The 12,452-nt window shown below is 47.0% G+C and overlaps 1 protein-coding gene across 2 annotated transcripts in view; it reads right to left on the minus strand.

Annotated features, from left to right (window-relative positions):
• The window catches only part of ARHGEF18 (Rho/Rac guanine nucleotide exchange factor 18), a 352,051-nt gene that overhangs the window by 50,523 nt on the left and 289,076 nt on the right, over positions 1-12,452 (minus strand). For both annotated transcript variants that reach the window (XM_029614138.1, XM_029614139.1), the window contains 2 exons: positions 11,124-11,200; positions 8,876-9,054 (listed from right to left, as the gene is read on the minus strand). In XM_029614138.1, the coding sequence (XP_029469998.1) occupies positions 8,876-9,054; positions 11,124-11,200 (256 nt within the window). The remainder of the gene's footprint in view (positions 1-8,875; positions 9,055-11,123; positions 11,201-12,452) is intronic.

Here is a 12,452-nt window from a genome sequence, read left to right on the forward strand (position 1 = left end):
AATGCTATACTGGGTCAGACCAAGGGTCCATCAAGCCCAGCATCCTGTTTCCAACAGTGGCCAATCCAGGCCATAAGTCAGAATAAAGACCACAAAGCCCTTAAGAATCTCATTCAGCAATGTAATCTTTTTTAGGGGCAGGTAAATGCAGGTTTACCCATGTAAAAAACAAAACATGGGGTTTGATCATTGCCCACCTCCCCCCTGTAAGCACAACTAAAAGTACATGCCGAAAATGGGTGGAGTCAGAGGCGAGTACAGGAAAGTGTGTGCGGGGCATTTCATGTCGTAATCCCCATACTTGGGCTTTTGAGTGCCCACTTTGCACCTGCTTCATGGGATTTCGTTATTGTACTCAACAAGTTTATCATAAGTGTATAGACGGTGAAATTACTACTTACCCGATAACTTCTTTTCCTCTAGAACAGTCAGGCTAGTCCAAACAAGTGGAATGTACCATAGCTACCATCTCAGAGGGCAGAATGCTGCTCTAACCCCCACACAACACAGCTGAACATCGAAAATGGAAGGGCTTGGGAGAGAAGCAACCATGACCAACTTGCCATTCAAAGCGTGCAACAGAGATACTTACCATGGCAGCTTCGTCCAAGAAGCAGCCAACACTCATGGAAGAAGGGCAAATCTTTTTTTGGCAAGGTAATAACAACATCCCTATAGGCATCCGTAACACCTCTATAATGCAGTGGGCTGTGGAATACCAACAGACACACCCAATTGCAACTGCACACACGACATAGCCTGTGTACTCGTAGAATGAGCCTTAATCTGGTTTGTAATGGCACCCCAGAAACCACAGACCGCCACAATCACTTCCTGAAACTGATGCACCAATGTTACATGAATAGCTGCCTCTCCTTTCTTCGTGCCACTCTGAAGAAAACAGGGATGAACCAATCCCAGAAGGGCAGGGCTACTCTTAAGACGTGGTAAAAGACCGAAGAAGCACCCACTGTTACAGCTTCCATCACTTGACCAGCAAAGTCAAAGAAAACAGATTAATGCTGATGAAATGCCAAGATGAACAAAAAAGGGAAGGCACTGTATAAAACTGAAGAAGAATTGGAGCCAATACCAATTGCAATTTCCACTGTAAGACACAGCCACCACGTGCACTTTCAGTTTATCAAGAGCCAGGTGGTAGCACTTTAGCCTGATCATCTATTAGAAAATCCATGATTAGAGGTACCAAGGCTTGACTCCGAATGTACTGTAGCTCCAAGCACCAAATCTCACACACTCTCCAGAGACAGAGGCAAACATGAACAGAGAAGGTTCCACACCTTCAAGCATGGTCATTAGAGTCATGAAACAAAGATTCTTCACCGAGCAAGCCCTTTCAAGGGACAGACCATAAGACAAAAATGGATCTGAAGTCTCATGAAATATGAATACCTGAGAAACAAAACTTCTCGCCCTGAGAGACAAAGAGGACTACCCATTAACAAATGCCAAAGATCCACACATCTTGGCCCCAATGTCAGATTGGGGCTACCAGCAGAACAAAACCTGAATGGCCCACTATTTTCTGAAGTCCCCTAGGAAACATGAGTCACAAAAGAAATTCATACAACACTTCCTCCTGTGGCCAATCTCACACTAGAGCATCTATGTGGGTTGAAGAAGGATCTCTTCAGCAAAATTAAACTGATGCCAAGATTTCAACGCACTGCTCGCCACTGAACTAGATCTGGCAGATTCCATCCACAAGGAACCAAGCAAACACATCTGATAGACCCCACTGCTCCAGGTCTATAGCATGGCAAATGAAATAAATGGTCTCAATGCCATCCATTCCTACTACATGATTCATCAACCAGATCTGTAGTTACTGAAATGCTCATCGCAAAAGAGCAGTCATCTTTAGAGACACCTTGGAGCTTTACGCCTGTTACCTTTCTGATCTTATCCATCATCAATTGTACCACCCAACCAAACAATGGAGTGGAAAACTGTAGAAGTGCTTCCATACACTCACGCTGTCACATGAATGATGAACCAGCTTGTCCTTTTGGGAGAGCTCTGGCCCCAAGACACAAGCTCCTGACATTGAGGTCTATAGATTCTGCTCTTTGGCCACCACTGTGCAGGCGCATGGCACCAATTCTTTCCTTTAAACCATATACTCGGACTGCAGCCATTAATGCAATCTCTGGCTAGCTGTCCTGGGAAAGATAACATCACAGAGATCGTGGGACTGAAAAACTCCACCAAGAGAACCAAATCACACTGGATGTCCACAACCCTCACCAGCAGAACTGAGGGAGTGAGCTACTAACTCTGAAGATCCCCAAACACTGCCCATCTTCAGGGGGGGGGGGGGGGAGAGGGAGGGAATTCCATCTGCCATCTCAGCAGCACAAAATAGAAAGGAAAATTGTTTCTTACCTGATAAGTTTTGTTCCTGGAATACCACAGATCAGGCCAGACTCCTGGGTTTTGCATCCCTGCCATCAGATGGAGACAGAGAAAGTTTCAATGACATTGCTACATAACCTAGTGTGCCACCTGTGATCCCTCAGTATTGACCTGTACCCAAGCCAAGATGACATCAAACTCTAAGAATCTTAAATTCAAACTCCCACAACAAGCAGAAAGAAGACGAAGTTGCAACAAAATAGAAACTTGTTCCCAAAAATAAAGTAAATAAACAGCACTGAAAACCTTCAACAACTCTGCATTATATATATACCATCAGAATGAGTGACAGACTCTCTCTGCCCCCACCCCAATGGGTGAGTCTCTGGACTGATCTGTGGTATTCCAGGAAAGAAAATTAGCAGGTAAGAACCAGTTTTCCTTTCTGTTCATACCCCATACTTCTGGGATGTACCTAAGCTTCCCTAAGGTGGGTCCTTGCTCATAGAACACTCTCACCAAAGCACATGGAAGCTGAAGCCACAACATCCAAGCGATAATGCCTAGCAGAAGTGTGCAAGGACTTCCAAGTAGCCACCCTGCAAATCCCCTGCGGAGACATTTCTTGTGATTCAGCCCAAGAGGTTGCCTGAGAATGCGTCGAGTGAGCCCTTAAACCCTCAGGCACCAGACGACCCTTTTAAATATAAGCCGAGCCAATCACCTCCAAAGCCAATGTGCAATCATAGCCTTAGATGCCTTACACCCCCTTCTTTGGACCACTGCACAGCACAAAGAGGTAATCCAATCTACAGAAATCATTAGTAACCTTCAGATACCTCAATAATGCATGCCTTACATCCAAGAGCCTAGGTTCTTTCTTGTGAGATGTGGAGGAATCCAAATCTGAAAAAGCTGGAAGCTCCACAGCTTGACTAAGATGGAACGCCAAAACCACCTTTGGGAGAAAGGAAGGCACCATGCACGATATCCCTGAATCTAAAATCTGAAGAAAAAGGACCTTCAGATGATAAAGCCTGAAGCTCAGAGATTCTTCGGGCTGAACAAATAGCCACCAGAAAAACCACCTTAAGAGACAAGTCCTTTAAGTCCCCCTCCTCAGTGGTTCAAATGGAGCCTCACAAATACCTCTAAGCAGCAGATTAAGATTCCATGAAGGACAGATCTTACTCATAGAAGGACACAAATTCTTTGCTCCCTGAAGAAAATGCATGGCATCCAGATGTGCAGACAGGATACCCCTGCACTTTACCCTAAAGATAGCCCAAGGCCACTACCAATACTCCTAGAGAGTTAAAGGCCAAACCCTTCCGTAGAAAGGCCAAAATATGGACACCGTAGCCTGAATCTGCTCCCCTCCATTAATGGAACAGCAGGACTTGAAGACCTTTCAAATGCTTACATACACCAAGGTTGTGGAAAGTTGCCTGGTCTGCAATAAGGTGGTAATAACTGCTTCAGAATATCCCCTCCATCTCAGCCATCTCCTCTCAAAAGCCAGGCTGCGAGACGGAAGTGACCTGCCTGATCCTAAAATATTGGGCCCTGGTGGAAAGATTCAATAGATATCTGAACCTCAATGGACCTATCTATAGTCATATTGACTATATCTGCAAACCATGTGGTCGATGTGGCCTCTCCAGAGCCACCAAAATCGCATTGCCTGCATATTTAGCTATTCGCCATACCATCTTGCCCACCTTGGCTATGGAAGAAAGACAAAGAAGAGTACCCTGAGGCCATGGTAGAATAAGAGCATCGATGTCTTCTGCCCCCTTCTGGTAGCTATAAAAAGTAGAAGCCTTGACGTTTTATCTGGTCGTCATTAAATCCATCTGGGGATACCCCCATTTCTTGTGGATGAGATGAATCGCAGTCTCAGACAGCTCCTACTCCCCATGATCTAGTTTTCTTCGACTGAAAAAACCCCCCACACTTGAACATTGTTCACCCTGGTGATGTGAGATGCCACTATTCTCTCTAAGTGAATCAATTCCTGGACCTCCAGCACCGACTGACTGACTGAGGTTCCTCCCTCCCGGTGTTGCATTGTCTGATAGGACCTTCACCGGAAGGCTGCATAATTGTGGTAAAAAGGCAAGCAAAGCATAACGCACTGCTCTCATCTCTAACCGATTGATAGACCATGAAGCCTCTTTCTTCGGCCACTGGCCCTGTGCCAACTGATCCTGATACACTGCTCCCTAGCCAGAAAAGCTGGCATTGGTGGTGAATATCACCCAATCCGGAACTTCCAATTCCATATCATGTTCCAGACTGATCCAAATAAGCCACCATGAAAGACTCTCTCTGCCTTGCCCCTCGAGAGGAAGAGGAAGATGAAACTCCTTCGATAACTGATTCAAGTGGGAGAGAAGAGCCCTCTCAAAGGGCCGCATATGAGTGAACGCCCAAGGCACCAGCTCCAATGTAGATGCCATAGAGCCCAGGACCTGCAAATAGTCCCAGACCTTGGGCATCGAAAGCCCTAAAGGGTGTCGAATCTGACCCTGCAACTTCACCATCCTCTCCTCATTGAGAAACACTTTTCAACTCAGCGTGACGAATCGAGACCCCAGATATTCCAGTGCCTAAGAGGAAAGACCCAAAACATGCTGAATGCTTGACAAACGCTTCCTTTTCACTTGCACAGGTCTCCTCACTGGCCATGAATCAACAAAGGACAGAGACCGAATGTCAGAGTGCATATCACCTGCTGCTCTCTTTGCCAAATACACCTTGGGCCGGATTTTGAAAGGGGTACGCGCATAACCCTTTTAAATCCCTCCTGCGCGCGCAAGCCCATTTTGCATAGGCTCGACGGCGCGCGCAAGCCCCGGGACGCGCGTAAGTCCTGGGGCTTGCAAAAAGGGGTGGTCGGGGCGTGGCCAGGGGGGCGCGGTTTAGGATCAGGGGCGGTCTGGGGGCATGGCTGAGTGCCCCGACACAGCGGCCTGGGTCGGGGCCTGCTGCGCCGGCGCGCGTAATGAGGTAACTTTTAAGATAAAGGTAGGGAGGGGGTTTAGATAGGGCCGGGGGGGGTGAATGGAAAGTTCCCTCCGAGGCCGCTCCGATTTCGGAGTGACCTCAGAGGGAACGGGCAGCGCGTGCAGGGCTCGGCGCACGCAAGTTGCACAAATGTGCACCCCCATGCGCGCGCCGACCGCGGATTTTATAAGATACGCGCGGCTACGCACGTATCTTATAAAATCCAGCGTACTTTTGTTCGCGCCTGGTGCGCGAACAAAAGTACACGCACGCACTGTTTCTTAAAATGTACCCCCTTGTGCATGAGCAAAACAAAATCTGCTGAAAATACCTGGGAGGAATCAGAATCTAGATCAAGGGGAAAATCCTCTGAACCAGAACTTCCCTGCTCATTCCCAGGGACAAGTATAGCTTGTGACAACAGAGGTGAGGAATCCCCTGCCTCCCCAGCTGACAGCCTTGTCAGGGAATCCAATATGGCTGCTGTTCCCACGCCTACGAGTAAGACCTCAGCGGCAGACCTAGCCACCCGCAGGACTCGCACAGACTTAGCAGGAGTGGTATGCACTGATTCAGGTTTAGCAGCAGCAGCAGGCACACCCGAAGTGCCTTCCCTGATTTGAGCCATGATCACAATCTCCCACAAGAGCAACAAGCTTTGCTGCGCACCACTGCCACATGTCTGGGACCGCGCACCACCAACACACACACTGTACTGATCTCCAACAGCTCTGCACCCCCAAACTCTGCCGAGAAGGGACACCACAATTTAGCTAACTGAGTGACAGGAATTAACTTCCTCTCTCCTTTCTCTCTCTCTCTCTTTTTTTTTTTTTGTCAACAAACTAACATCCCAGACTGGCCAGAAAATACAAGGTGGATAACTTCCCTGCTCTCCCAGGCTTGTAGTTGTAGAGCTGTTAGCAGGTTCCAACACTGCTTCATGGAAGGTGAGGCATCTGCACCTCCAGATGTGCCCCTCACGGAACTCTGGATTGAGTTAACAAAAAGGGTCAGCAACCCCCTGCTCATCCACCTCAAAACAGGTGGGATAACCCCACCAGGACCTAACAACCCCCTGGGAGGATCTAGTAAACCACCTTCTTTTTCTCTTTCTACTCCAAACTGCAGGTTTTACACCATCTACCATCTGCTGAAGAAAGAGAAATACGGAGGGACTGCAGGTGGCACAGCAGGCCGATGCAATACTGTGCGCTGTGTCCATAACTCAGATGCATTAATGTGCTCAGCGTGTCCAAAATGCACGTAGCTAATAGCGCTCATCACATGTAAATTCCATGTAGATGAGGATATTAGCTATAACTCAACGATGCAAAAAATTCCCGAGGCGCACTTTTTAACCCATCAAATTTTACGCCTGCCTGGAGCAGGTGAAAAGTCTTCCCGCCCATCAAGGGCTCAACTTAAAAACAAAAAAACTGCTTTTCTATGGTTTCTCCTACTTAGTATTGTCGCAATACTAAATAGGAAGAACCACAGAAAGCAACACCATGCAAAAAAAAGAGTCTTGACATAAAAAAAAAAATTTCAGGGCGCACAATATACACCCACAATATACACTCTCAGGGCTATGTATATTGTGTTCATATTGTGCTGGTAAATAAGCTGCCTCAGGATAAAACGGACACGCAAAAATTGAGCATCCCTTTTGTAACCTGCTTCACTTGCTGCCGATTGGTCTATTCACTGTCACATGTCAGTGAAAAGGACAAATTAGGAACAACTCTGCTGGGGCGGTGGGGAGGGAGCTCTGACCAGGCTGTTGTGAATGCACAGCCACTTCTCCTGGGTGCCCAATACAGCGCCAGGGACGCACAAATTATTCGTTGCATTTTAGCACGGCAGCTCATTTGCGTATTACATCGAGCGCCCAGGAGAGGTGGATGTGCACACGTTTAAAAAACGTGCGTCCACTTTGACCGCACACTGGGGTAGATTTTCAGACGAGCGCGAACAGCCTACTTTTGTTTGCGCTCCAGGCGCAAACAAAAGTACGCTGGATTTTAGTAGATACGCGCGTAGTCGCGCGTATCTACTAAAATCCTGGATCGGCGCGCGCAAGGCTATCGATTTTGTATAGCCTGCGCGCGCCGAGCCGCGCTGCCTCCCCCCGTTCCCTCCAAGGCCGCTCAGAAATCGGAGCGGCCTTGGAGGGAACTTTCCTTTGCCCTCCCCTCACCTTCCCCTCCCTTCCCCTACCTAACCCACCCGCCCGGCCCTGTCTACACCCCCCCCTTACCTTTGTCGGGGGATTTACGCCTCCCGGAGGGAGACGTAAAGCCCCGCGCGCCAGCGGGCCTGCTGCGCGCCGGGCCGCGACCTGGGGGCGGGTACGGAGGGCGCGGCCACGCCCCCGGGCCGTAGCCACGCCCCGTACCCGCCCCCAAAACGCTGCCGACACGCCCCCGGAACGCCGCGACGACCGGGCCCGCCCCCCGACACGCCCCCGACACGCCCCCCTCCGAGAACCCCGGGACTTACGCGAGTCCCGGGGCTCTGCGCGCGCCGGGAGGCCTATGTAAAATAGGCTTCCCGGCGCGCAGGGCCCTGCTCGCCTAAATCCGCCCGGTTTTGGGCGGATTTAGGCGAGCAGGGCTCTGAAAATCTACCCCACTGTTTTTACGCACATGATATTGCATCGGCCTGCTAGTTATGTAGCAATATCAATGAAACTTTCTCTGTCTCCATCTTCTGGCAGGGATGCAAAACCCAGGAGTCTCGACTGATCTGGGGTATGAACAGGAACTGCAGTTCATTTTTTTTTTTAAACAATAACTCTTCCTCATCCAAGGAAATCTGCAGGAGGGAAGGGAACATCAAGCATTCACCTACTGGTAGCACTCCCTTCGAAACGCAGATCTGCTCCGATGAGGGAGGGAATCTATATGTCATCTCAGGAGCTGCCTCAACCAACAGGATGGGGGTTCTGCTGAACTGAGGGAATGAGCACCGGCTATCACCTCAGGAGCCATATGTTAGAGGCCAATATTCCGCTGGGTCTTGTTCAACTGAGAAAGGGAAAACACATCCTTTCACACCAGAAGCCACCCGGCTAGCCTCTCTTCATGCTCATTCAGCCTAGCTGGGCTGCAAGTCCACAGAAAGGAATGCATGTCCACCATCTGCTGGAGATGGAGAATACTGGCAGGCTGATGTCAATGCAAAAGTATATGAGGGGCGACATCAGCGAGCTCTTGAGCGCTGTCTCCATCTGCTGGTTGGCGTGCATAACCCACTTGTATGGATCAGCCTGACTGGCTGAAGAGGATTTATATATATATATATATATATATATATATATATATATATATATATATATATTCTCTACTTTTGTAGACATTTTATTTTCCATTCATGTGCAATGTTTAAATTCAGACAAAAGCTTTTGCTAAGAGTATTAGAAATGTGATAGGACATTAGTGGGGATGCCTTAAAAAAAATATATATATATTTTGGGGTATTACAATACCTTTCCACAGCATCTCGGATATGACCCATCCACAGGTTTCGCTCTTCTTTAGAGCCAGTATGAATCTCATACATCTCCGGCCCCTTTAATGAGGCACTAATTAGGAACATCGCTTTCTCCTCGTTGGCCACCTCTCTGACGATCAACTTTTGCAGTGGAATAACAGGAGGCTTTGAATCCTAGAAATAAGAGTTTTGTTTTTTATTTTTAAAGCAGAGTTGTTGAGCTGCCCTTCTCATTGTGGAGCTGCCGGGCCAGGGAATGGAAGACATGGGGCTTTATACCTGGGTCGTCTCCCAGCTGGGAGTTGAGATGAAATGACCTGTTGATCTCAAGCCCAACTGCAAAAAGACAACAGCCTGCAAATCACTAAAAAGGCAATTGCTTTGGCAACCCAAGTTGACAAGAGGAGAGAGTGGTGAAATCCTGGATTGCCCTTACGGAGGAGGAGGTGAAGACGAAAACAGTGAAGAAATTCAAAGGGGCATGGGATAAACACTGTGGATCCCTAAAGGTTAGAGGATGAAATAAGAGAGGAATGCATGGAGGTAACTTGCTGGTGCGGCGGTTACTACCCTTAACCAATAGTTATGCTGTTGATGCAACTCCATCATTGCTCTCTGCTTCTATGGCAGAAGGAAAAGGAGAATTGGATTCAGACAGCAACCAACAAGGGCCCCAACTTTTACGGTTTGGGGAACAAATCAACATGGGGAAACTTGCAGATGCGGCTTTTATTACCCTTAATCACTAAGCCTGATACTTTTGATGCAGGTCCATCATTGCTCTCTGCTTCCATGGCAAGGGTTAAGGGAAAGATTCAAACAGCTTCTGAGGGCCCTGACTTTTGTGGTCTGGGAAATGGATAAGTAAGAGGGTAACCTGCACAGTGCAGCAGATACTGCCAAAAGCTTGCTGGGCAGACTGGGTGGATCATTTGATCCTTTTCTACAATCATTTTTATGTTTCTGTGTTAAGAAAGAAATGCAAAGTTGCATGGGAACGTTTAATGAAATTCTTCTCTTAAGCCTTGGGGTGGTCCATCGGTAAGGATCAGGGACACTAGTGGCACCACAAAAACTACAAACCCTGGCTAAATAGACTTTGCTAAAAATTGAAATGCCACTTAAAGCAACTTAAAACTGATTGGGGAAGTGTAGTGTTACGCAGCCTGGGCTAACAGATCATTGATAGGCTGATATTCAAAAACAACTGAGCTCCTAAATTTTAAGGCCCTATTTTCAGCCTTAGGAGCCCAAATTCTCAGCTAAAATTTCAACTAAATTTAGAGCCCCAAATTTATGTTTGCTCTTCATTGGCCTAGATTTACCCCTAAGTTAGATTACCACTGATTTTCAGCACTGGGCAACATCTAACATTTTCCCCTGCCCTAACTCATAGAAACATAAAAACATGACGACAGAAAAAGACCACACAGCCTATTTAATCAGCTCGACAATCCCTACCACTCCCTCAGAGATCGCCTGTGCTTGTCCCGTGCTTTCTTGAAGTCAGTTACTGTCCTTGACTCTACCACTTCCATGCATCCACCACCCTTTCTACAAAAAAATACTTCCCTAGATTACTCCTGCGGTTACCTCCTTTCACCCTCATCCCATGATCCCTTGTTCTACAGCATCTCTCCTTAAAGAGACCTACCTCCTGTGAATTGATATCTTGGAGATATTCAATAGCTCTTATCATATCTCGCCTCTCCTCTAGGAGATACATGTTTAGCTCTCTAAGTGTGCCCTATGCTCTTTACAACAAAGACCACTGAGCATTTTAGCAGCCACCCTCTGGACTGACTCCATTCAGTTTATATTCTTTTGAAGGTGCAGGCTCCATAACTGAACACTGCATTACTAATGAGGCCTCACTAGGGACAATATCTCCATTTTTTTCTGCTCAGCATTTCTTTCCCTAAGCACCCAAGCGTCTTTCTGGCTTTTGCCATCACCTTATCACTTATTTAGCCACCTTGAGATCATTAGATATTAGCGCTCCACCCCATAGTCATCCAGTTTTTAGACTCCTAAATTTAAGAACTCAGCCCTAGTAAATTTGCAAAAGGGCCAATTTAGATTCCTAAACTCTTTGAAAATTGGAAGGTGAGGAAACATCTCTATGACTAATTTTTGATGAGCATAACAGGAATGCCAAGGGTCGCCATCTGAAACCTAAACAAGCTTTTTGACAGCTAAGACATGACTAAAGCTGTGACTGACGTGGAAGGAAATGTACTCACCACAGATGCAAAGGTGTATTTTTGGTCCTTCTCTTGCAGCAATAGAAGCACATTCGTCAACAGAACAGCAAGAATATCTATCCATGCAAAGTGACAAAAAACAGAAAAAAAACCCTAAGATTTTCTGGTTTGCTAAATCTGAAAGGAGCACCAGTATTCTGGACTGAATACTCTATAGCTAGACACAAAGCCATCCCCTTATCCTAGCTATACACAAAACTATTACAAAAATGCTTAAGAGAAAAAGGAAAATTGGTTCTTGCCTGCTAATTTTCGTTCCGCGGATCAGCCCTGCTGCTGGGTTATGCCTCCCTTCCAGCAGATGGAGAGAGAGAAAAACTTGGACACCCATGTAAGTAGGATGCGCCACCTGCAGCCCCTTCAGTATAAACAATATCAAAACAGAAATAAAGTGCTAACAGGAATCCAAAACTTTAAATGGTTAAACCAAATTTAGGAGACTCAACTATGTACAAAATGTGAAATCTTCATCCTGCTATAGTATGACAGGAAAAAAAATGATAATCTGTCGAGCAGAATCAAAAAAAATGGGCGGGCGTCTGGGCTGATCAGTGGTATTACAGGAACGAAAATTAGCAGGTAAGAACCAATTTTCCTTTCCCTGTACGTACCCAGATCAGTCCAGACCGCTAGGATGTACCCAAGCTGCCTTACATGGGGTGGGACTTAGAAAGCCCCGCTTGAAGCACACCGCTGCCAAAATTCTCCAAGTCAGGAGCCCGAACATCCTAACGGTAATGCCGAGCAAAGGTATGCAAAAATTTCCAGGTTGCCGCCCTACAGATCTCCTGAGGGGAAATAAACTTACTTTCTGCCCAGGATGCCGCCTGAGAACGGAAAGAATGAGCCTTAAGACCGTCTGGAACTGCTCGCCCGTGACATAGGTACGCTGAAGCAATAGCATCCTTCAACCACCTATCAATAGTAGCCTTGGAAGCTTTATGTCCTTTCCTGGGACCGCTCCACAAGACAAAAAGGTGATCCAACAGGCAAAAATCATTATGACCTCCAAGTAACGCATCAGTGCCTGCCTAACATCCAAACGCTTCAATTCACGAGCATGTGGAGAATTATGATCCAAATCCGGGAACGCAGGCAACTCAACGGACTGGTTCATGTGAAAAGCCAATACAACCTTAAGCAGAAAGGATGGTACAGTTCTAAGAGAAACACCAAAATCGGAAAACCTAAGAAAAGGTTCGCGACAAGATAGGGCCTGAATTTCTGAAATTCTCCGAGCCGAGCAGATAGCTACCAAAAACACCGTTTTGAGTGTAAGGTCCTTCAGAGTGATCCATCTGAGTGGTT

This window comes from Rhinatrema bivittatum, chromosome 8 (assembly GCF_901001135.1).
Source record: "Rhinatrema bivittatum chromosome 8, aRhiBiv1.1, whole genome shotgun sequence".
Classification (NCBI taxonomy): domain Eukaryota; kingdom Metazoa; phylum Chordata; class Amphibia; order Gymnophiona; family Rhinatrematidae; genus Rhinatrema; species Rhinatrema bivittatum.